Source organism: Oncorhynchus masou, chromosome 13 (assembly GCF_036934945.1).
Source record: "Oncorhynchus masou masou isolate Uvic2021 chromosome 13, UVic_Omas_1.1, whole genome shotgun sequence".
In the NCBI taxonomy this organism is placed as follows: domain Eukaryota; kingdom Metazoa; phylum Chordata; class Actinopteri; order Salmoniformes; family Salmonidae; genus Oncorhynchus; species Oncorhynchus masou.
Genome location: NC_088224.1, coordinates 63933810 through 63960194, shown reverse-complemented (window position 1 = coordinate 63960194; position 26385 = coordinate 63933810). Strand labels below are relative to the sequence as shown.

At 48.6% G+C, this 26385-nt stretch overlaps 1 protein-coding gene across 1 annotated transcript in view; it reads left to right on the top strand.

The window, feature by feature from the left end:
* LOC135553390 (neurobeachin-like) overlaps positions 1 to 26385 on the top strand; it is a 334327-nt gene that overhangs the window by 294249 nt on the left and 13693 nt on the right. Inside the window, exons 49-52 of the mRNA XM_064985529.1 lie at positions 9873 to 10025; positions 18190 to 18357; positions 24297 to 24386; positions 25344 to 25536. Of these exons, the coding sequence (XP_064841601.1) occupies positions 9873 to 10025; positions 18190 to 18357; positions 24297 to 24386; positions 25344 to 25536 (604 nt within the window). The remainder of the gene's footprint in view (positions 1 to 9872; positions 10026 to 18189; positions 18358 to 24296; positions 24387 to 25343; positions 25537 to 26385) is intronic.

Sequence of the window (26385 nt, the reverse complement as noted above, 5' to 3'; positions counted from 1 at the left end):
GGGCCTGATCAGAGCCTGGAGGTACTGCGGTGCCGTTCCCCTCACAGCTCCGTAGGCAAGCACCATGGTCTTGTAGCGGATGCGAGCTTCAACTGGAAGCCAGTGGAGAGAGCGGAGGAGCGGGGTGACGTGAGAGAACTTGGGAAGGTTGAACACCAGACGGGCTGCGGCGTTCTGGATGAGTTGTAGGGGTTTAATGGCACAGGCAGGGAGCCCAGCCAACAGCGAGTTGCAGTAATCCAGACGGGAGATGACAAGTGCCTGGATTAGGACCTGCGCCGCTTCCTGTGTGAGGCAGGGTCGTACTCTGCGGATGTTGTAGAGCATGAACCTACAGGAACGGGCCACCGCCATGATGTTGGTTGAGAACGACAGGGTGTTGTCCAGGATCACGCCAAGGTTCTTAGCGCTCTGGGAGGAGGAGGACATTATCAAGCATTTCACACATATTATCCTGACAGTGACTGTTCGCACTTGGTGGTCTATAGCAGCTTCCCACAAGAATGGGCTTTAGGTGAGGCAGATGAACCTGCAGCCATATTACTTCTACAGTATTTAACATTAGATCGTCTCGAAGCTTTACAGGAATGTGGTTCTGACTATAGAACTACAACACCGCCTCCGTTGGCATTTCTGTCTTTTCGGTAGATGTTATTAACCATGTATTGCTACCACTGTATCAAAGGTATTATCTAGGTGAGTTTCAGAGATAGTCAGAATAGGAATGTCATCTGTTACAAGCAAGTTATTGACTTAGTGGACCTTGTTCTTAGGCTACATATGTTAATATGGGCTATTTTTAGCACTTTTCTGGGTTGCTTGATTGTTTTTAATTCTTTACTGGGAAGCTTATCAGAGGTAGTCTTACTCATGTTATTTACATTGGAGCTGATGTGCAGGGTGAGCTGCATAAAGTGGTCTTCCTACTATTGCGCAGCACCTCAGTGCTAACAGTGTAACTCTGGTTTATAGGCTTATGATTACTGCTTACAATAGCTGTAGGATAAACAGATGTATTTGGTGCAATTATGAGTACATACATTAAATTACTTACATTGTGTTTCCCAATGCCCCTAAGATCATGTACATTTGATGCAGCATTATGATGACTCATTGTCACAATGGTAGGGATTAACTGAGCTGGTCTTGGATCATTTACCAGTCATTGTTTCAATGCAGCCTTGAAATGCGTGGAGAAGGTCTAGGAGCCAAGATGATTTGGATGGACTCCGTCATTCCTGTAGAATATCTTCTGTTTCCAGAAGGTGTCAAAGTTATCAATAAAAGTGACTCCAGCAGAGCAACAGTAGTCTTTTAGCCAGACGTGTAATGCCAGCAGTCTGCTGAATCTTTCACACCCGCGGCCCAACGGGTGATATTCCAAAAAAGGTACAGGGACTGGACAGCTGTCATTTTATCTGATGAATCCCCTTTCCGATTGTTTGGGGCATCCGGAAAAAAGCTTGTCCGGAGAAGACAAGGTGAGCGCTACCATCCGCCCTGTGTCATGGCAACAGTAAAGCATCATGAGACCATTCATGTGTGGGGTTGCTTCTCAGCCAAGGGAGTGGGCACACTCACAATTTTTCCCTAAGAACACAGCCATGAATAAAGAATGTTACCAACACATCCTCCGAGAGCAACTTCTCCCAACCACCCAGGAACAGTTTGGTGACAAACAATGCCTTTTCCAGCATGATGGAGCACCATGACATAAGGCAAAAGTGATAACTAAGTGGCTCTGGGAACAAAACATTGATATATTGGGTCCATGGCCAGGAAACTCCCCAGAACTTAAAACTTCTTACAGCTTAAATCCTGTTAACGGGATTGATTTGACAACAGCCAGTGAAAGCGCAGGGCGCCAAATACAAACAACATAAGTCTCATAATTAAAATGCCTCAAATATACAAGTATTATACACCATTTTAAAGATAAATTTGTTGTTAATCCCACCACAGTATCCGATTTCAAAAAGGCTTTACGACGAAAGCATACCATACGATTATGTTAGGTCAGCACCTTGTCACAGAAAAGCACAGCCATTTTTCCAGCCAAAGAGAAGAGTCACAAAAAGCAGAAATCAAGATAAAATTAACCACTAACTTTTGATGATCTTCATCAGATGACACTCATAGTGTTACGGTTTTCTATGTGTGAAGGAAAGTCGGACCAAAATGCGGCGTGTAGATTGCGATCCATGTTTAATGAACTGAAGAAACACGAATCTAAATACAAACACTACAAAAACAATGAACATAACGAAAACCGAAACAGCCTAATACTGGTGCAAACTAATACTCGACTGACATACTGACATAAGGACACTAAGGACATAAGGACAATCACCCAACAAACACTCAAAGAATATGGCTGCCTAAATATGGTTCCCAATCAGAGACAACCATAAACACCTGCCTCTGATTGAGAACCACTTCAGACAGCCATAGATACACCTAGAACACCCCACTAAGCTATCATCCCAATACATGTGAAAAAAAACAATACAAAAACACACCACATACAAAAACCCATGCCACACCCTGGCCTGACCAAATAAATGAAGAAAACACAAAATACTTAGACCAGGGCGTGACACATAGGACTTCATGTTACACAATAAATGTATGTTTTGTTCTATAAAGTTCATATTTATATCCAAAAATCTCAGTTTACATTGGCGATTTATGTTCAGTAGTGTTATACATGGAATTAAAGATATACTTCTCCTTAATAATGCAACCGCTGTCAGATTTCAAAAAAGCTTTATGGAAAAAGCACACCATGCAATAATCTGAGTACAGCGCTCAGGCACCAAAACAAGCCACACAGATACCCACCATGTTCTGGAGTCAACAGAAGTCAGAAATAGCGTTATGAATATTCACTTACCTTTGATGATCTTCATCGGACTGCACTCCCAGGGATCCCAGTTCCACAATAAATGTTTGTTTTGTTCGATAAAGTCCATAATTTATGTCCAAATACCTCCTTTTTGTTCACGCATTTAGTTCACAAATCCAAACTCACGAGGCGCAGGCACTTAGTCCAGATGAAAAGTCAAAAAAGTTATATTACAGTTTGTAGAAACATGTCAAACGATGTATAGAATCATTCTTTAGGATGTTTTTAACATAAATCTTCAATAATGTTTCAACTGGACAATTCCAATGTCTTTAGAAATGAAAAGAAACACAGCTCTCTCACAGCCACGCACATGATTTAGCTCATGGCATTCTGCCAGACCTCTTAGTCAAACAGCTCTTATTCGCTCCCCCACAAGGTCCAAAAGACTGTTGACATCTAGTGGAAGCCTTTGGAAGGTCAATCGGACCAAATTTAAACTGTATCTTGGATAGGCAAAGACTTGAAAACCTACAAACCTCAGATTTCCCACTTCCTGGTTGGATTTTGTCTCAGGTTTTTGCCTGCCATATGAGTTCTGTTATACTCACATACATCATTCAAACAGTTTTAGAAACTTCAGAGTGTTTTCTATCCAAATATTAATCATCCAATCTACTCAATACTGTCCCCTCAATACTGTCCCCATCCATAAGAAATTAATCTCATTGAGAACTTGTGGTCAATCCTATGGTCAATCCTAATAAAACCCCATACATTCTGACAAACTCCAATCATTGATTATGCAATAATGGGCTGCCATCAGTCAGGATGTGGCCCAGAAGTTAATTGACAGCATGCCAGGGTGGATTGCAGAGGACTTGAAAAAGAAGGGTCAACACTGCAGATATCGACTCTTTCCATCAACTTTCTGTAATTGTCAATAAAAGCCTTTGACATTTATGAAATGCTTGTAATTATACATCAGTGTTCCATAGTAACATCTGACAAAAATATCTAAAGATACTGAGGCAGCAGACTTTGTGAAAATGAATATTTGTGTCATTCTCAAAACCTTTGGCCATGACTGTACATAATGTTGCTCTCTTATGACCAAAAAGAACTTCTGGACATCAGAAAAGCTATTACTCACCGCAGAAACTTTTTCCTTTAATGAGTTCGATGAGAAGGATATCCTGCTTTCACTGGAACAGGCCCAGATCCACACCTTTTGCGTGAAGAAAAGACGCCGGGAAAGGGGACACAGATCGGGGATCCTTCTAAAAATTCAGAGGCGAGCGAGTAAACTCCCAATGCCTTCCATTATTCTTGCTAACATTATTGATGACCTACTATTAAGATTATCCTACCAACGGGACATTAAAAACTGTAACATATTATGTTTCACCGAGATGTGGCTGAAAAAAGATACGGACAACATAGAGCTGGCAGGATTTCCCACCGGCAGAAAAGAGACACTACCCCTGGGGATGTGAATCTTTTTGTCAATAACAGCTGGTGCACAATGTCTAATATCAAAGAAGTCTTGAGGTATTGCTCTAAGACCACTCTCAACCAACTCTATGAGGCCATAAGCAAAGTAGAAAATGCTCAGCCAGAAGTGGTGCTCCTAGGGGCCGGGGACTTCAATGCAGGCAAACTTAAATCAGTTTTACCCCATTTTTACCAGCATGTCACATGTGCAACCAGGGGGAAAAAAATCCTAGAACACCTTTACTCCACACACAGAGATGCATACAAAGCTCTCCCCCACCCTCCATTTGCCAAATCTGACCATAATTCTATCCTCTTGATTCCTGCTTGCAATCAAAAACTAAAGCAGGAAGTACCAGTGACTCGCTCAATGCGGAAGTGGTCAGATGACGCGGATGCTACACTACAGCACTGTTTTGCTAGCACAGACTGGAATATGTTCTGGGATTCATCCAATGGCATTGAGGAATACACCACCTCAGTCATCAGTTTCATCAATAAGTGTATCGATGACGTCTTCCCCACAGTGACTGTACGTACATATACAAACCAGAAGCCATGGATTTACAGGCAACATCCGCATCAAGCTAAAGGCTAGAGCTGCCGCTTTCAAGGAGCAGGAGACTAATTCCCTGATCCACCTCTACGCAGACGACACCATTCTGTATACTTCTGTCTCTTCTTTGGACACTGTGCTATCTAACCTCCAAACAAGCTTCAATGCCATACAACACTCCTTCCGTGGCCTCCAACTGCTCTTAAACACTAGTAAAACCAAATGCATGCTTTTCAACCTTTCGCTGCCCGCACCCGCCCGCCCGACTAGCATCACGACCCAAGACGGTTCCGACCTAGAATATGTGGACAACTATAAATACCTAGGTGTCTGGCTCGACTGTAAACTCTACTTCCAGACTCATATTAAACATCTCCAATCCAAAATCAAATCTAGAATCGGCTTTCTATTTCGCAACAAAGCCTCCTTCACTCACGCCGCCAAACTTACCCTAGTAAAACTGACTATCCTACCGATCCTCGACTTCGGCGATGTCATCTACAAAATAGCTTCCAATACTCTCCTCAGCAAACTGGATGCAGTCTATCATAGTGCTATCCGTTTTGTTACCAAATCACCTATTATCACCCACCACTGCGACCGGTGTGCTCTAGTCGGCTGGCCCTCGCTACATATTCATCGCCAGACCCACTGGCTCCAGGTCATCTATAAATCTATGCTAGGTAAAACTCCGCCTTATCTCAGTTCACTGGTCACAATAACAACACCAACCCGTAGCACACGTTCCAGCAGGTTTATCTCACTGTGTAACGGCTTTCTTCTGTTGAAGGAGGAGCGGACCAAAATGCAGCGTGGTATTTTTTTAGACATGTTTAATGAATGACGAAAAAACACGAACAATACAAAAACAACAAACGGAACGTGAAAAAACCTAAACAGTCCTATCTGGTGAAGACACAGAGACAGGAACAATCACCCACGAAAACACTCAAAGAATATGGCTGCCTAAATATGGTTCCCAATCAGAGACAACGATAATCACCTGACTCTGATTGAGAACCGCCTCAGGCAGCCATAGACTATACTATACGCCCCACAAAAACACCAAGACAAAAACACACCACAATAACCCATGTCACACCCTGGCCTGACCAAATAAATGAAGATAAATATAATATATTTCGACCAGGGCGTGACACACTGATCATGCCTAAAGCCAACACCTCATTTGGTCGCCTTTCCTTCCAGTTCTCTGCTTCCAGTGACTGGAACGAATTGCAAAAATCACTGAAGTTGGAGACTTTTATTTCCCTCACCAACTTTAAACATCAGCTATCTGAGCAGCTAACCGATCGCTGCAGCTGTACATAGTACATCTGTAAATAACCCACCCAATCTACCTACCTCATCCCCATACTGTTTTTATTTACTTTTCTGCTCTTTTGCACACCAGTATCTCTACTTGCACATCATCATCTGCTCATCTATCACTCCAGTGTTAATCTGCTAAATTGTAATTATTCGCTCCTATGGCCTATTTATTGCCAAACTCTTCATGCCTTTTGCACACACTGTATATTGACTTTATTTTTTTTCTACTGTGTCATTAACTTGTTTATTGTGCTATTGGCTTGTTTATTGTTTATTCCATGTGTAACTCTGTGTTGTTGTCTGTGTCACACTGCTTTGCTTTATCTTGGCCAGGTCGCAGTTGTAAATGAGAACTTGTTCTCAACTAGCCTACCTGGTTAAATAAAGGTTAAATAAATCTTGAAAAAAAAATGATATTGACACTGAAACAGGAAATGGAGCAGAAAGCTTCAACAATGACACAGGTAATACTGTTGGGGTTTTAAATGAGGAAATATTATATATTGTATTAAGACAACATGGTGGTTCTAATCTGAAACTGGACAAACTGTTAAATACATGGACAGAGAGTGGTTTTTTCCACACAGCAACAGTCATTGGAAGAGCAGGAAAAGCCAAAGGAGTTCTCTGAACCAGCTACATGTTCTGGTACAACAGGTAAGCTGACTCAGCTGTGTCAACAAGGTGGGTGTGTACCCTTAATGAATCCTTACCTGGAATGGTGCCAAAAGCATGTTTAGTGGCTAGAGGTTTTGAGGAGCTGGCTGCTAGAGAACTCCCAAAAGACTCACCGACATGGGCCTCAGAGTCACTCAGATTGCTGCTGACAGTGATCTGCCAGAAAAAAATGGAACTTCATTCCATAGACATCAAATCTGCATTTCTGCAGGGAACAGAGCTGTCAAGGGACATTCACAGCTGACCTCCGCCTGAATCTAAGAGTGAAGGAACACTGTGGAAACTAAAAAAGTGTGTGTATGGACTGGCAGATGCATCATTACTGGTACAACAAAGTCAAGGCAACAATGCTGAGTACAGGTGGAAAGATGTCACTAGTGGATCCTGCAGTCTTCTATTGGTTTGATCAAGACTGCAATGTGACTGGAGTACTTGCCTGTCATGTTGATGACTTCATCTGGGGTGGCTCACAGACATTTGCTACTGTGATTCCACTCCTCAAAGCTGTTTTCCAGGTCGGCCGTGAGGAGCATGATCATTTTTGTTATGTTGACATAGGGTTTATTACATTTGACCGAACAATACTGATGCAACAGGAAAGCTATATCAATAATCTTCAACCCATCCACCCAGATTCTTCAAGAGCCGTACAAAGCAATTCCCCGACCTGTGGAATTGAAGCTGATCAATTGAGGTCAAAGATGGGTAAAATTCTAAGGGTTGCTCGACAGAGTAGACATGATGTAATGTTTGATGGATGCAACTTGGCATCCAACACTAAACACCCCACTGTATAAACCATTCAAGAGACAAACAAAGATGTTCATGAACTGAAATCAACAAGTGACTAAAGTTTCAGCATGTTGGAAAAGATGACTATCTTCAGTTATGCTTCCCTGGGGAACCTTACAGATGGAGGCACACAAGGGGGACATCTAATCATGTTAATGGATGAAAAAGGAAGATTCTCACCATCTGTTGCCAGTCAGAAAGGAACAGAAGGGTTGTCCGAAGCAAACTTGCTTGAGAAACACTTGCTCTTGTGGATGGAATTGACAATGCCACCTTTCTGGCAACTCTGTTTTCAGAGCTTACCACTGCTGAGGCAAAATGGCACATTCTACCTGTAGTTTGTGTCACTGACAGCAACTCCCTAGTTGATGCTGTCAAGTCCACCAAGTCTGTCACAGAGAAAAGACTTTGTCTTGAGATTAGCAGCATTAAGGAACTTATTCAAGCACAGAGAATCCAGCGGATTCTGTGGTCGGCCACAAAGGAACAGCTTGCTGACTGTCTGACTAAAAAGGGAGCATCCGGTCTTGTGCTCCTAAAGGCTCTCAGTAATGGAAAGTGGCATTTTAAGTAATACAAATAAAAACTTTGTTACACAACCCATTTGTAATGGGTAACTTAAATAATACTTGGGACATTTAATTAGGTTGTTGATGTTTTATTTGTCTTTAAAGAAGAGTGGGAGATTGTTCAGTTCAGGTGTTAAGTATCCCTATATTTCTGTTATTACCATGCTATCATTCTGTTATTAGTACGCCTGCACAGTAGTCTGACTGGAGATGGACCTGACCTGAGTGTGATGGCAACTACAGTTACGTACACTTAGGTTGGAGTCATTAAAACTCGTTTTTCAACCACTCCACAAATGTCTTGTTAACAAACTATACTTTTGGCAAGTCGGTTAGGGCATCTACTTTGTGCATGACACAAGCAATTTCTCCAACAATTGTGTACAGACAAATTATTTCACTTATAATTCACTGCATCACAATTCCAGTTGGTCTGAGGTTTACATACACTAAGTTGACTGTGCCTTTAAACAGCCTGGAAAATTCCAGAAAAGGATGTCATGGCTTCAGAAGCTTCTGATAGGCTAATTGCTTCATTTGAGTCAATTGGAGGTGTACCTGTGGATCTATTTCAAGGCCTACCTTCAAACTCAGTGCATCTTTGCTTGACGTCATGGGAAAATCAAAAGAAATTAGCCAAGACCTCCACAAGTCTGGTTCATCCTTGGGAGCAATTTCCAACGTTCATCTGTACAAACAATAGTACGCAAGTATAAACACCATGGAACCACGCAGCCGTCATACTGCTCAGGAAGGAGACGCGTTCTGTCTCCTAGAGATGAATGTACTTCGATGTGAAAAGTGCAAATTAATCCCAGAAAAACAGCTAAGGATCTTGTGAAGATGCTGGAGGAAACAGGTACAAAATAAAAATGCTAGTATTTAAATGTATGCTCAGCTATGCCTCGCAAGTAGAACAACAACTGATTTATTTTGTTTATGTAGCTCGAGTTTTGAAATATAATGTGAGCTGAGAAGAACCATACTGGCAGGCCAAGCATAGCCAATAGGCCTACTGCACAGATGTCATCCCTACAGACCTGTTTTTATTAGGTTAATGATGCATAGACTTACATTTTTTACTTCATGAGAGCGTAGCTCTCGGCTTGCATTTTGACTCAGGTTGGTGACCACTGGGCTAAAGGGTGTCTCCAGGGTCAGCTAGTTGTTTATTTTATTTTTAAGTTGGAATCACACCAGGGAGGATCATGGGAGTGTATTTCTTCCTCTCTGTGCCGAGGTCCTGACCTCATCACCACACACACACACACACACACACACACACACACACACACACACACACACACACACACACACACACACACACACACACACACACACACACACACACACACACACACACACACACACACACACACACACCACTGAAATAACTGTTACAGCACCTCTCAACACCCATGGCCTGCTGTTTATTTGTCTTGTATTACCTTTCCCCCTGAAGACACACACACGTGCAGAGTCCATTTACTCGCCTTACATCTCTCCTCCCCTTGTTGATCCTACTACCTGCCCTGTGTAATAAAACGTGTAATCATGTAGTATAATAACATGTGTATAATAATGTGGTAATGCCTGTCTCCAACAGGAGTTGATTCCAGAGTTCTACTACCTGCCGGAGATGTTTGGTAATAGTAATGGTTACCACCTGGGCCAGAGGGAGGATGGCAAGATGGTGTGTGATGTAGAGCTGCCTCCCTGGGCCAACAAGCCTGAGGACTTTGTCAGGATCAACCGGATGGTGAGGAACTAAACACCTCTCCTCCTCTCCTCCCACCATCTGCTCTGTTCCTTTCCTCTCCTGCTTTTGTCACCCTTGTCTCCTCCTCTGTCCTCTCATTTTGTACCACCCTTTCCTTTCCTCCTCTATCATCCCCTCCTCTTTCCTACCCCAGCCTCTCCCCTCTCCTCCTCCCTCTCCCCCCCTCCTCCCCCTCACTCTGTATGTCTGTGTGCACTGCTCGATACTAACACAATCTGCAGTTGACCCCGTTGATGTCACTAAATGAGGGGGCCAGTAAGTGTCCCCTATAATGTTACCTAATGCTGGACTCATCAATCATCATTTAGCTGCGTGTGTGTGTTTGCGTGTGTTTGCGTGTGTGTGTGTGTGGCTGTGTGCTGTGTGCTGTTTGTGTGTGTGTGTCAACCCAGTACAACCCTGTTCTCCCTGCAGGCCCCTTTTGAGCAACACGCATACACACACACACACACACACACAGAGAGAGACACAGAGACACACAGAGACAGAACGTGAACTCTCGCTCCACCCTCTGCCAGCCTCTCAACCAGTCCAGCCTGGAGACACACAGTGTTTCACTTCTCATCACATTTCAAACCCACACATACAAACACACACACACTCGTACACACACACACACTATTATAGATTATGAGATTATGGGGGGGGGGGGTGGGGGTTCTACAGTTCTACAATGTTATTGGGGGTAGGATGTGGGGTATGGGGTAGGAACACACTTGACCTTTTCAGCAGGAGTGACAGAGCTGGGGGGAGGGAGGTAGGGGTGGGGAAGGGGCTGGGGGGGGGATTAGCGGCGAGCAGAGGTGACCTTTCCGTAAGCTCAGATCTCTTCTCCTCCTCTGCTCTCTCCCTCTGCTCTCCTTCTCTACTGGAGGGAGGCTGCTATATCTACATCAACCTAGCACACAGAGAGGTGGAGGGGTGGCACAGAGAGGAGGAGGAGGTGGAGGGGTGGCACAGAGAGGTGGAGGGAGGTGGAGGGGTCCACAGAGAGGAGGGGGAGGTGGAGGGGTGGCACAGAGAGGAGGGAGGTGGAGGGGTGGCACAGAGAGGTGGAGGGGTGGCACAAAGAGGTGGAGTGGTGGCACAGAGAGGAGGGGGAGATGGAGTGGTGGCACAGAGAGGTGGAGGGAGGTGGAGTGGTGGCACAGAGAGGTGGAGGGAGGTGGAGGGGTGGCACAGAGAGGTGGAAGGGTGGCACAGAGAGGAGGGGGAGATGGAGTGGTGGCACAGAGAGGTGGAGGGAGGTGGAGTGGTGGCACAGAGAGGAGGGGGAGATGGAGTGGTGGCACAGAGAGGTGGAGGGAGGTGGAGGGGTGGCACAGAGAGGTGGAGGGAGGTGGAGGGGTGGCACAGAGAGGGGGAGGGGTGGCACAAAGAGGTGGAGTGGTGGCACAGAGAGGAGGGGGAGGTGGAGTGGTGGCACAGAGAGGTGGAGGGAGGTGGAGTGGTGGCACAGAGAGGAGGGGGAGATGGAGTGGTGGCACAGAGAGGTGGAGGGAGGTGGAGGGGTGGCACAGAGAGGTGGAGGGAGGTGGAGTGGTGGCACAGAGAGGTGGGGGGAGGTGGAGGGGTGGCACAGAGAGGAGGGGGAGGTGGAGTGGTGGCACAGAGAGGTGGAGGGGTGGCAAAAAGAGGTGGAGTGGTGGCACAGAGAGGTGGAGGGAGGTGGAGGGGTGGCACAGAGAGGTGGAGGGGTGGCACAAAGAGATGGAGTGGTGGCACAGAGAGGTGGAGGGGGTGGAGGGGTGGCACAGAGAGGTGGAGGGAGGTGGAGGGGTGGCACAGAGAGGTGGAGGGAGGTGGAGTGGTGGCACAGAGAGGTGGGGGAGGTGGAGGGGTGGCACAGAGAGGTGGAGGGAGGTGGAGTGGTGGCACAGAGAGGAGGGGGAGATGGAGTGGTGGCACAGAGAGATGGAGGGGTGGCACAGAGATGTGGAGGGAGGTGGAGGGGTGGCACAGAGAGGTGGAGGGAGGTGGAGGGTGGCACAGAAAGGTGGAGGGAGGTGGAGTGGTGGCACAGAGAGGTGGGGGAGGTGTAGGGGTGGCACAGAGAGGTGGAGGGGTGGCACAGAGAGGTGGAGGGAGGTGGAGGTGTGGCACAGAGAGGTGGAGGGAGGTGGAGGGGTGGCACAGAGAGGTGGAGGGAGGTGGAGGGGTGGCACAGAGAGGAGGGGGAGGTGGAGGGGTGGCACAGAGAGGTGGAGGGAGGTGGAGGGGTGGCACAGAGAAGATGGAGGTGGATGGGGTGGCACAGAGAGGAGGGGGAGGTGGAGTGGTGGCACAGAGAGGTGGAGGGAGGTGGAGGTGTGGCACAGAGAGGAGGGGGAGGTAGAGTGGTGGCACACAGAGATGGAGGGAGGTGGAGGGGTGGCACAGAGAGGAGGGGGGGTGGAGGGGTGGCACAGAGAGGTGGAGGGAGGTGGAGGGGTGGCACAGAGAAGAGGGAGGTGGATGGGGTGGCACAGAGAGGAGGAGGGAGGTGGAGGGGTGGCACAGAGAGGAGGGAGGTGGATGGGGTGGCACAGAGAGGTGGAGGGAGGTGGAGGGGTGGCACAGAGAGATGGAGTGGTGGCACAGAGAGGTGGAGGAGATGGAGTGGTGGCACAGAGAGGTGGAGGGAGGTGGAGGGGTGGCACAGAGAGGTGGAGTGGTGGCACAGAGAGGTGGGAGGAGGTGGAGGGGTGGCACAGAGAGGAGTGGGAGGTGGAGTGGTGGCACAGAGAGGTGGAGTGAGGTGGAGGGGTGGCACAGAGAGGTGGAGGGGTGGCACAGAGAGGTGGAGGGAGGTGGAGGGGTGGCACAGAGAGGTGGAGGGAGGTGGAGGGGTGGCACAGAGAGGTGGAGGGAGGTGGAGTGGTGGCACAGAGAGGTGGGGGAAGGTGGAGGGGTGGCACAGAGAGGTGGGGGAGGTAGAGTGGTGGCACAGAGAGATGGAGGGAGGTGGAGGGGTGGCACAGAGAGGAGGAGGAGGTGAAGGGGTGGCACAGAGAGGTGGAGGGAGGTGGAGGGGTGGCACAGAGAGGTGGAGTGGTGGCACAGAGAGGTGGAGGAGATGGAGGTGTGGCACATAGAGGAGGAGGGAGATGGAGGTGTGGCACAGAGAGGTGGAGGGAGGTGAATGGTTGGCACAGAGAGGAGGGGGAGGTGGAGGTGGAGTGGTGGCACAGAGAGGTGGGGGAAGGTGGAGGGGTGGCACAGAGAGGTGGGGGAGGTAGAGTGGTGGCACAGAGAGATGGAGGGAGGTGGAGGGGTGGCACAGAGAGGAGGAGGAGGTGGAGGGGTGGCACAGAGAGGTGGAGGGAGGTGGAGGGGTGGCACAGAGAGGTGGAGGGAGGTGAATGGTTGGCACAGAGAGGAGGGGGAGGTGGAGGTGGAGTGGTGGCACAGAGAGGTGGGGGAAGGTGGAGGGGTGGCACAGAGAGGTGGGGGAGGTAGAGTGGTGGCACAGAGAGATGGAGGGAGGTGGAGGGGTGGCACAGAGAGGAGGAGGAGGTGGAGGGTGGCACAGAGAGGTGGAGGGAGGTGGAGGGGTGGCACAGAGAGGTGGAGTGGTGGCACAGAGAGGTGGAGGAGATGGAGGTGTGGCACATAGAGGAGGAGGGAGATGGAGGTGTGGCACAGAGAGGTGGAGGGAGGTGAATGGTTGGCACAGAGAGGAGGGGGAGGTGGAGTGGTGGCACAGAGAGGTGGAGGGAGGTGGAGGTGTGGCACAGAGAGGAGGGGGAGGTAGAGTTGTGGCACAGAGAGATGGAGGGAGGTGGAGGGGTGGCACAGAGAGGAGGGGGGGTGGAGGGGTGGCACAGAGAGGTTGATGGAGGTGGAGGGGTGGCACAGAGAAGAGGGAGGTGGATGGGGTGGCACAGAGAGGAGGGAGGTGGAGGGGTGGCACAGAGAGATGGAGTGGTGGCACAGAGAGGTGGAGGAGATGGAGTGGTGGCACAGAGAGGTGGAGGGAGGTGGAGGGGTGGCACAGAGAGGTGGAGGGAGGTGGAGTGGTGGGACATAGAGGTGGGGGGAGGTGGAGGGGTGGCACAGAGAGGACGGGGAGGTGGAGTGGTGGCACAGAGAGGTGGAGGGAGGTGGAGGGGTGGCACAGAGAGGTGGAGGGAGGTGGAGGGGTGGCACAGAGAGGTGGAGGGAGGTGGAGTGGTGGCACAGAGAGGTGGGGGAATGTGGAGGGGTGGCACAGAGAGGTGGGGGAGGTAGAGTGGTGGCACAGAGAGGTGGAGGGAGGTGGAGGGGTGGCACAGAGAGGTGGAGGGAGGTGGAGTGGTGGCACAGAGAGGTGGGGGAAGGTGGAGGGGTGGCACAGAGAGGTGGGGGAAGGTGGAGTGGTGGCACAGAGAGATGGAGGGAGGTGGAGGGGTGGCACAGAGAGGAGGAGGAGGTGGAGGGGTGGCACAGAGAGATGGAGGGAGGTGGAGGGGTGGCACAGAGAGGTGGAGTGGTGGCACAGGGAGGTGGAGGAGATGGAGGTGTGGCACATAGAGGAGGAGGGAGATGGAGGTGTGGCACAGAGTTGGAGGGAGGTGAAGGGGTGGCACAGAGAGGAGGGGGAGGTGGAGTGGTGGCACAGAGAGGAGGAGGGAGATGGAGGTGTGGCACAGAGGTGGAGGGAGGTGAGGGGGGGCACAGAGAGGAGGGGGAGGTGGAGGGTTGGCACAGAGAGGAGGGGAAGGTGGAGTGGTGGCAAAGAGAGGAGGGGGAGGTGGAGGGGTGGCACAGAGAGGAGGGGGAGGTGGAGGGGTGGCACAGAGAGGAGGGGAAGGTGGAGTAGTGGCACAGAGAGGTGGAGTGGTGGCACAGAGAGGAGGGGAGAGGTGGAGGGGTGGCACAGAGAGGAGGGTAAGGTGGAGTGGTGGCTCAGAGAGGAGGAGGGAGGTGGAGGTGTGGCACAGAGAGGAGGGGGAGGTAGAGTGGTGCCACAGAGAGGAGGGGGAGGTGGAGGGTGTCACTGAGAGTAGGGGAAGGTGGAGTGGTGGCACAGAGAGGAGTAGGGAGGTGGAGGTGTGGCACAGAGAGGTGGAGGGGTGGCACAGAGAGGAGGGGGGTGGAGGGGTGGCACAGACAGGAGGAGGGAGGTGTAGGGGTGGCACAGAGAGCTGTGGGGGGCAGAGAGGAGGGGAAGGTGGAGGGGTGGCACAGAGAGGAGGAGGGAGGTGGAGGGGTGGCACAGAGAGGAGGGGGAGGTAGAGTGGTGGCACAGAGAGGTGGAGGGAGGTGGAGGGCTGGCACAGAGAGTAGGAGGGAGGTGGAGGGGTGGCACAGAGAGGAGGAGGGGGGTGGAGGGGTGGCACCGGGAGGTGGAGGGGTGGCACAGAGAGGAGGAGGGAGGTGGAGGGGTGGCACAGAGAGGTGGAGGGGTGGCACCGAGAGGAGGAGGGAGGTGAAAGGGTGACACAGAGAGGAGGAGGGAGGTGGAGGGGTGGCACAGAGAGGAGGAGGGAGGTGGAGGGGTGGCACAGAGAGGTGGAGGGGTGGCACCGAGAGGAGGAGGGAGGTGAAAGGGTGACACAGAGAGGAGGAGGGAGGTGGAGGGGTGGCACAGATAGGAGAAGGGAGGTGGATGGGTGGCACAGAGAGGAGGGGGAGGTAAATTGGTGGCACAGAGAGGAGGAGGGACATGGAGGGCCTCGGCAGGGGGGGGGGTTGTTGCACAGTGTTTTTATCCTCTTATCTTGTAATATAGATATTAGCATACATGCGGAATCCTTGGATGGATACCTAGAGACTCATCATCTTCACTCTCCGTCACTGTCCTCACTCATCCTGCTCTCAGATCTCATTATGGCATTCTTCATTTTCTGCTTCCCTCTTACGTTACCTTTTATTCTCTCTCTTTCTCTCTCTTTCTCTCTCCTTCTCTCTCTCTCTCTCCTTCCCTCTCCCACTCTCCCTCCAACCCTCCTCCCTCCAGTTCCCATCTTTGCATGTGCCAGATTCAATCGTGGTGACATGCCCCATGGCTAGTTCAGCTCCCTCTGTGCTCAGCTCTGTCTGTGCGCTCAAGCTAGCTCCACTCTGTTGATAGAGCCTGTTATTGTCCTGTGGGAGGGAGAGTGTAAACTCCTGCAGCATGTCTTTATGCGTATCTGCTGCTGGAGTTGTAGTGTGTGACCACTGGGTCGACAATAAGAACAATAATAACATAAGCACTATAAGTCTACCATAGTAATATAGCACAACAGTAACTCTATCTACCCTAGTGATATAACACAACAGTTACACTGTCTACCCTAGTGATATAACACAACAGTTACACTGTCTACCCTAGTGATATAACACAACAGTAATGCTGTCTACCATAGTGAGGTAACATAACTGTAACACTGTCTACAATAGTGATATAACACAACAGTAATGCTGTCTACCATAGTGATATAACACAACAGTTACACTGTCTACCCTAGTGATATAACACAACAGTTACACTGTCTACCCTAGTGATATAACACAACAGTAACACTGTCTACCATAGTGATGTAACACAACAGTAACACTGTCTACCATAGTGATATAACACAACAGTTACACTGTCTACCATAGTGATGTAACACAACAGTAACACTGTCTACCATAGTGATGTAACACAACAGTAACACTGCCTACCATATTGATCTAACACAACAGTTACACTGTCTACCATAGTGATATAACACAACAGTAACTTTGTCTACCATAGTGATGTAACACAACAGTAACACTGTCTACCATAGTGATGTAACACAACAGTAACTTTGTCTACCATAGTGATGTAACACAACAGTAACACTGTCTACCATAGTGATGTAACACAACAGTAACTTTGTCTACCATAGTGATGTAACACAACAGTAACTTTGTCTACCATAGTGATCTAACACAACAGTAACACTGTCTACCATAGTGATGTAACACAACAGTAACACTGTCTACCATAGTGATGTAACACAACAGTAACTTTGTCTACCATAGTGATCTAACACAACAGTAACACTGTCTACCATAGTGATGTAACACAACAGTAACACTGTCTACCATAGTGATGTAACACAACAGTAACACTGTCTACCATAGTGATGTAACACAACAGTAACTTTGTCTACCATAGTGATGTAACACAACAGTAACTTTGTCTACCATAGTGATGTAACACAACAGTAACACTGTCTACCATAGTGATGTAACACAACAGTAACTTTGTCTACCATAGTGATGTAACACAACAGTAACTTTGTCTACCATAGGGGCCAGTGTAAGATCACAGGAATACTGTGGTTATCTTTACTTTGATATCTAAAACACACTTAAGACTCCCATCAGAAATTCATGTTCCTCTCCGTACACACCAGTACACGCACGCAGACACACACACACACACACACACACACACACACACACACACACACACACACACACACACACACACACACACACACACACACACACACACACACACACACACACACACACACACACACACACACACGGCTTACAGTAAAGTGGATCTCCATTAGTATTGAACAGCTCCATGGGAAAGATGACTAGCCATTGTTTTTAATAGACAGAGAAGAAACATGATACCTGGCTGATATCATACTGGAGACATTAAACAGGCTCCCTGAGGCTCATCCTGTTTATTAGTTTTAGTCCCAAATAGCACCCTATTCCCTATATAGCTAGTGCACTACTTTTGATAAGGGCGTGGTCAAAAGTAGTGCACTATATAGGGAATAGGGTGCCATTTGGGATGGAGTTTTATCACAGTCTGGAGAGAGAATTACTGCTATCAAAACTCAGGATTCCATATTATCACTGAATGCTTTAGGTTCAATAGTAGTTTTCCTCTTTTACAACAACTAGTGCAGTGGGGTTTATGTGTTGAGCAGTGCAATGATGTTGTCAGTTGTATGTACAGTAACATTGACTGTGTGTAGTGTAACTTGTGTTGGGTTGCGTGGTGTGTGTTATTGTTTCCGATGTGTGTATTGCTGTGTGTTTACTGTGTGTGTTTTTATGCTGCTGGCTGCCTTTATCCTCTACTCACCCTGCATGTGTTGTGTTGTGTGTGTTATGTGTACTGTGTGTTTACTGTGTGCTTTCATGCTTCCGGGTGCCTTTCCCCTCTAACCCCGCTGCCTGTGTCTGTGTTTTCTGACAGGCCCTGGAAAGTGAGTTTGTGTCGTGTCAGCTGCATCAGTGGGTTGACCTTATTTTCGGCTACAAGCAGCGCGGGCCTGAGGCGGTGCGCGCCCTCAATGTCTTTCACCAGCTGACCTACGAGGGTTCCGTCAGCCTGGACAGCATCACTGACCCCGCCCTCCGAGAGGTACACCATAACACGACATGCTACGATACGCACGTCACTGTCACCATGGACACCAAACACCCCCTCACCCCAACCATCCCATCTACCCAGCTCCAGCATAGACAGATACTGCAGCTTCTGTCTATCCACGTTCAGTTCAGTTCATTTATTTGGTATTTCACTGGAATTTGTCTCGCATCAAAGATATTAAACCCTAAACATTTACAGACAACATGAAATAGATGACAACAATTGCATAAAACACATACAGAGTGCACACGGATATGGGTTTACAGTATAGTTGTTGCAAATACATGATCAATACAGTACAAAGTTAAGGGTATTTTGATTTTCTATCTCTCATTCACTCCATTTACTATTGACATTATTATGTTTTGCCCCTATACTACTGCAGACCCGCACACTCACTCACTCACTCACTCACTCACTCACTCACTCACTCACTCACTCACTCACATTCACACCCAGGTCAATGAATGTTAGTCTGAAGTGTTGTTTGATATAAATTATCAAGGGGTCATCTTGTGAATAGACATGGGAGTGAATCCTCTCATTTACATTTAATTAATTGACTAGATCTGAGCTGTTCTCTGAGCAGGAGGAAGCTGTGAATAGCTTAATTGCAGAGACAGAGAGGGGAGGAGGTCTCAGAGGGAGAGGGTGAGGAAGAGGAAGAGAGAGAGAGAAGTAGTGCGAGAAGGAGGTAGAGTGAGAGGGAGGTAGAGTGAGAGGGAGGTAGAGTGAGAGGGAGGTAGAGTGAGAGGGAGAGAGCGAGAGAGAGGAGAGGGGTGGGGCGGGGTAGAGTGAGTGATTTAGAGAGAGAGAGTGGAAGAGGGAGAGGAAGGGAGAGAAGAAGATAGGGATGTAGAGAGAGATAAGGGGAGGTTGAGGTAGAGAGAGAGGGAGGTAGAGAGAGAGGGAGGTAGAGCGAGATAAGGAGAGGGAAGGGGAGGTTGAGGTAGAGAGAGAGGGAGGTAGAGCGGTCGAGAGGAGGAGGAGGAGGGGAGCTGAGACTACACCAGTAGCAGCTGGCATGCAGCAGCAGTGTGGTGTTTCCAGTGTGATCTCCTCTCCCTGTGATATCCACCATCTGTCGTCTGCAAAACAACTCATTTATATCCCGTCACTTCCCGGGCCGCCTTTATCTATCAAGTGACCACTATGCAAATCACTCAGCTGCCTAATTACCAAACAATATGGACAACGGCTTTGGTTTTCATTATTTCCTCTCAGGCTTTTTCAGACAATGGCAATTATTGGAGTCATCCGGCTGTGAGGTTTTGGAAGCTGTCTGTCTGTCTGCCACCCTGCGAGGCGATAGTGTTGGGATGGGAGCTGACCGTGTAGCTTCATACTGCCTAATGGTGGTGGCCAGTTGATGCTGTGTCCTTTCTAACATGGGTCTGTGTGTTGGAGGGAGGACTTAGCTCAGCTAAATGCAACAGATATGATAAATACTAAAGAAGGTACGCCTGAATACCTTGATTCCTTCGTCAGATCCTCTTATTTTTACTCCATAGCAGGTGAATTCATTACTGTCTGTCATTAACTCAGAAGCAGGAACCTAAGGTCAAGTCAGCAAAATAACAAGTGAGTCTGTGAGAGATGATATGTAGCGGAAGGAAGAAAGAGTTCAATACTTCAGATAAGCACTACAATTAGAGATAAACATCAAATCTGCATCCCAAATGGCACTCTGTTCCCTACACAGTGCAGTACTTTTGACCAGAGCCCTATGGGGAAAGGCTGCTTTTTGGCACGCACAACAAGTATCGATTTGCCTGATAATGGTGGAAGTAGTGGGATCCTGTGTATTGGTGGAAATAATGTGGCAGCCATGTGTGGAGCTGCTCCCAGTCATAGGATCCCAACATGGTTTTCTTTTAGCTGACCCAGCCAGCCTGTCAGTTAGTCAGCCAGCCTGTCAGTTAGTCAGCCAGCCTGTCAGTTAGTCAGCCAGCCTGTCAGTTAGTCAGCCAGCCTGTCAGTTAGTCAGCCAGCCTGTCAGTTAGTCAGCCAGCCTGTCAGTTAGTCAGCCAGCCTGTCAGTTAGTCAGCCAGCCTGTCAGTTAGTCAGCCAGCCTGTCAGTTAGTCAGCCAGCCTGTCAGTTAGTCAGCCAGCCAGTCAGTCAGCCATTCTGAGTGGATGTGCTTATAGGCTCCAAAACATTCTGGGATGTGTTGATTGGCTCCAGAACATTTTAGGATGTGTTGATTGGCTTCAGGCAGATTCTGGTTCATACCTGTCTGGCAGGTGCAACCGCAGCGCTGACATTAACCGCTGCAATTATGGCATTAAAATGTCAAGGAATTAGAAAGTCAGATTGAAAGATAATCATTCATCTGACTAGGTGTCAGATTAGACTAGCTGATGGCTGCTGCTGTTACATGCGTTCGGGCTGCCGGGCTGCCCTGGACGTGGTTGGCTAAGACAGGTGTCCGGGCCGTGGCTGGCTGAGGGCACAGTGACAGGTCTACTGGGCGCGCTGCTGGAACAGCAGTCCTACTGCAGCCTTGATGTCGATCCTGACAGCCTTCTCATATGGAAAACATGACAGCAGCCCCCTGATACAGACCCTGCTGTGTCACTCAGACACAAACAGACAAATTATTCATCAGTGAGGCTGTTCTCCTGCAGACAGCCAGTCACACAGCCTCCAGTTAGAAGGACCATTACTGCCTATTGAAGGGACAAACAACATGGGGGGGGGGGGGGGGCTGTGTGCTAGCCCAATGAAGGTGTTCTCCTAATGACAGAAGCTTTGAAGCTGCTTTCATTAATGCTTACTGCAGTCACCTAGCCAGCACATGCTAGTGTTTAAATAGTTGACCTCAACTATAAGAAGATCCCTTGATAAGCTATACATAACTTAAAAGACACAGGTTCCTGGTGATGGTAGCTGTGGTTGTGACAACATTGTTAGAGACAAGCCAGTGTACTTCTACATACGGTAGTTCACATGTCAACTCAGAGACGGTCATTCCCAGAGACCCTTCAGGCTAACTTCTGTCTGTGGTGAAAGGATTACCTACAGCCAATCCACACTGGCTCATCTCAAAGTCACTGATGACAATGGGAAATGTTAACTTCATAACGTGTTAACTTCATAACCTCACATCAAGGTTTTAATAGTGTATGAAAGGATGGAATTCAAAATAATATATTTTGGCTTTGTGTGGGTGCATGTAGTGCCTTGGTTAATGTTTGTTCTTAAATGTTTCTTATAGATACTTTAGAATTTAATTATGTGATAATTAAGAACTACATACAGTCATCACACTTCCAGAGCAAAAGTCTGATCTCAACTACACAGAAAAACACAATCTATTAGTATGACCCAGCCGTGTTGATTTGGTGTGTGGAGAATTCATTCTATGTGGGTGTTAAGGTGTTGATAAACAGGTGTTAGTTAGTTCCCACTTCCCAGGTACGATGAGTCAGTACTATACCACGTACTATACCTGTCTGTCTGCCTGTCTGTCTGTCTGTCTGTCTGTCTGTCTGTCTGTCTGTCTGTCTGTCTGTCTGTCTGTCTGTCTGTCCGCCCCCCAGGCCAGGTGATAGCTGCTGATATACCTGTCTGTCTGTCTGTCTGTCCGCCCCCCAGGCCAGGTGATAGCTGCTGATATACCTGTCTGTCTGTCTGTCTGTCTGTCTGTCCGCCCCCCAGGCCAGGTGATAGCTGCTGATATACCTGTCTGTCTGTCTGTCTGTCTGTCTGTCTGTCTGTCTGTCTGTCTGTCCGCCCCCCAGGCCAGGTGATAGCTGCTGACATACCTGTCTGTCTGTCTGTCTGTCTGTCCGTCCCCCTCCCCCCTCCCCCCCAGGCCAGGTGATAGCTGCTGATATAACTGTCTGTCTGTCTGTCTGTCTGTCCGCCCCCCTCCCCCAGGCCAGGTGATAGCTGCTGATATACCTGTCTGTCTGTCTGTCTGTCCCCCCCAGGCCAGGTGATAGCTGCTGATATACCTGTCTGTCTGTCTGTCTGTCTGTCCGCCCCCTCCCCCCAGGCCAGGTGATAGCTGCTGATATACCTGTCTGTCTGTCTGTCTGTCTGTCTGTCCGTCCCCCAGGCCAGGTGATAGCTGCTGATATACCTGTCTGTCTGTCTGTCTGTCTGTCCCCCCCCCCAGGCCAGGTGATAGCTGCTGATATACCTGTGTGTTCATCCAGGCAGGTTGGTTGTTGCTGGGGGCTATATCAGCAGACAGGTACACAGTACGTGTCATGTCACTTATCAGCCAAAAGACAGGCAGGGCCTCGTAAATGAATGAACTGCCTGCTAAGTCTTCAGGATGGCTGATTGAGATGCACGTGACTTTGTGACACACTGACCTCCAAGAGTATTAGAGCTATTAGCATGCTGTTGTGATGGTCGGGAGAAAACATGCTCTTCAGATCACCTTCAATCACTCTGCTCTCACTCTCTCTTTCCCTGCTCTTTTTCTCTCCCTTTCTCTCTGCGCTTTCTGCTCGCATTCTTTCTTTGCCTGTAGAAATAGAGCACCTTGTACACAGCCAAGGTTCTCCTGAAGAACCAGAAGAAGGAATTCTTCCGTACATTTTTCTGGAATAGAATGAATTGTCAGAAGAAAGGCTGATGTTTTCCACATGGCCCTCTGGTTCTTTCAGATCTCTGGCTCAGATTTCATTATGTGAACAGACTGGTGACCCTCACCCCAGCCCTCACCTAAAATAGCTATAATGGGACTAGGTTATTACTTGACTGACTGCATAGTAAAGAGCCACTGACTGATAATGGTTGCCAAATGTGTTCGCCGCCCAACGACTCACGGGAAACATTCACTGGCATTCCTCGATGTTCAACTGACCAGGGGTCCTCACCTATCTGGTGCTATGCATGATGGGAAGTGACCCAGGGATTATGAGTAGACGGTCCTGGCTAAGAATCACCTTCTACCCAGAACACACTGCTTCCACTGTGGCATGTGGTTGCCAATGGAAGCTGTAGATACTGCGTGGTGTGTACTGTCTAGTGCTGTGCGTGATTTGTGAGTGCCTGCATGTGTGTGTGTTTGCTCTCTGCCTTTGTTCCAGGCACAATAACATGGATGTGGGGACTGCTGCAGTCCTAGCATCATGTCAATCCAGGTTAGCGTTAGTGTGGAGGGTCCCGGGATGGGGATGGGAATGGTTAACTGAAGCATGTTAATAGGGAAAGGGTTGTCTCTTCCATACTAACACTTGGATGACTCTGCAGGCGGAGGGGGGAGGAAAGGGGGAGGAAGGGGGAGGGGGAGCACCCAGGCGGATTGGGAGTGCACCCCTCTCCTCCCTCTACGACCACCCTTCTCAGAGGCATGGCTGAGTTGTGATTTGCTTGCATTGTCAAGTAACGCATTGACCCATCACTTTGATTAATATTGATAGTGACAGCAGGCCTCTCTCTCTCTTTCTCTCCTCTTCCTCTCTCTCTCATCTTTCTCCTCTCTGTCTCCCCCTCTCTCTATTATTTCTCTCCTCCCCTCTCCTCCCCCTTTCTCTATCTCTCTCTCTACCATCTCCCTCTCCCCTGCTCTCCCCCTCTCTCTTCCTTTCTCCCCCTCTCCCTCCCCCGCCTTCTTGCTCACTCGCTCTTCCTCCCTCCCTCTCTCCCTCCCTCTCTCTCTCTTCCCTGCCTTCCTGCTGTCTCGCCCTGTCTCTCTCTCTCTCTCTCTCTCTCTCTCTCTCTCCCCCCCTTGCTCTCTCTATCCTCCCTCCCTCTCTCCCTCTCTCTCTCCCCCACCTTCCTGTTCGCTCTCCCTCTCTCGCCCCCCTCTCTCCCTCGCTCTCCTGCTCATTCTCTCTCTTTCTCTTTCTCTCTCTCTCTCTCTCTCTCTCTCTCTCTCTCTCTCTCTCTCTCTCTCTCCCTTGCTCTCTCTATTCTCCCTCTCTCCTCTCCCTTTCTCCCTCCCTTTCTGTCTCTCCTCTCTCCTCAGGCGATGGAGAAGCAGATTCTGATTGTTGGACAGACTCCGTCTCAGTTGCTCATCGAGCCACATCCTCCTCGCAGCTCGGCCATGCACCTGGTGAGACACACGGCATGCTGGAAAAATTCTCTCCACTGCGTCTCTGTCTATCTGTGTGCGTGTGTATCCATGCAAGTGTGTCTGTGTATGTGTGTTTGCGCGTTTGTGCGTTTGTGTGTGTGTGTGTATGTGTTTGAATGTCTTTGTGGTTTGTGTGGCAGTCCTATCTCTCCATGGTGGGAGAGAGAATATTTTGCCAATAGGTTTCTCTATGCTCTCTTCTCTACCATGTCCTCCACTCCTTGTACCCTCTCCCCATTTCAACTCCCCAGTCCCCATTGCTTCCAACATATTTCCAATGGCTCCATCGAGTGAGGAGTTGATGTGTCTATTGTGTAGAGCAGAGGGAAGAGTGCCCCCTACTGACCCAGTTCTACCACAGCTGTCTGACGTGTCTGACGTGTTGTGGGTATAGTCCTTGCTATCCCCATACAGTCAACTAAACTGAGCGCCACATTTTTGTAGTGCAAAATAGTTGTGCAAAGTACAAAAATGACCTACATTATTTAGCATTAGGAAAATGTTGTCCCGACTTTGCTTGCAAGTGAAGATACATGCAAATGGATGGACAACCCTTGTCCCTGATGTTTCATGGACTATAAACAACAATTCCATCTCATGTTTCTAACCCCTGTCTGTCTCTGTATTTGTGTATGTGTGTCTGCCTATATGTCTGTATGTATGTCTGTCTGTCTGACCATCAAACTGTCGGGGGGGTCCTCTTCCCCCTTCTCTTCTCTTCCCCTCCTCCCTCCCCTCTTTCTCCTCCCTCCTGTCCTCCTCCCCCTACCCTCTCCCCTCTTCCTCTTCCTCATCCCCCTCCTCTCCTGCTTTTCTGTGTCTGAAACCTGTTTAACCTCCACACTAATTGCCTCTATTCATTCTGTCCCCTTCTCTCTCCTCCTCCTCCATCCCTCCATCCTCCATCCTACACACTCCCTCTCTTCTACTCAATAGTGTTTCCTTCCCCAGAGTCCTCTGATGTTCAAGGACCAGATGCAACAGGATGTGATCATGGTGTTGAAGTTCCCCTCCAACTCCCCGGTGACACATGTAGCAGCCAACACCCTGCCACACCTCTCTGTCCCTGCCGCTGTCACCGTCACCTGCAGCAGACTGTTTGCTGTCAACCGCTGGCACAACACAGTCGGTGAGGGTACTACACACACACAGAGGCCAGAAAGCACAGACCAGAACACACATACCCTACCGTTCAAAGGTTTGGGGGTCACTTAGAAATGTCCTTGTTTTTGAAAGAGAAGCACATTTTTTCGTCCATTAAAATAACATCAAATTGATCAGAAATACAGTGTAGACATTGTTAATGTTGTAAATTACCTGTAATCGAACCCACAAGTGCTGATGCCCCAGATACTCAACTAGTCTAAAGAAGGCCAGTTTTATTGCTTCTTTAATTAGAACAACTGTTTTCAGCTGTGCTAACATAATTGCAAAAGGGTTTTCTAATGATCAATGAGCCTTTTAAAATGATAAACTTGGATTAGCTAACACATCGTGCCATTGGAACACAGGAGTGATGGTTGCTGATATTAGGCCTCTGTACCGTTTCCAGCTACAATAGTCATTTACAACATTAACAATGTCTACACTGTATTTCTGATCCATTTGATGTTATTTTAATGGACAAAAAAATGTGCTTTTCTTTCAAAAACAAGGACATTTCTAAGTGACCCCAAACTATGAACGGTAGTGTACATGCGTGCACACACACACACACACACACACACACACACACACACACACACACACACACACACACACACACACACACACACACACACACACACACACACACACACACACACACACACACACACACACACACACACACACACACACACACACACTCATAGGCCAGAACACACATGCTCTTGTAAAACTAATTGCGTGTTCCACCACATGTGCTACCTACCACAGCAGTGGCCCTGTAAAACCCCTCCTTACCAACCAGGGCTAACCTACACAGCCTGGGTTTGTA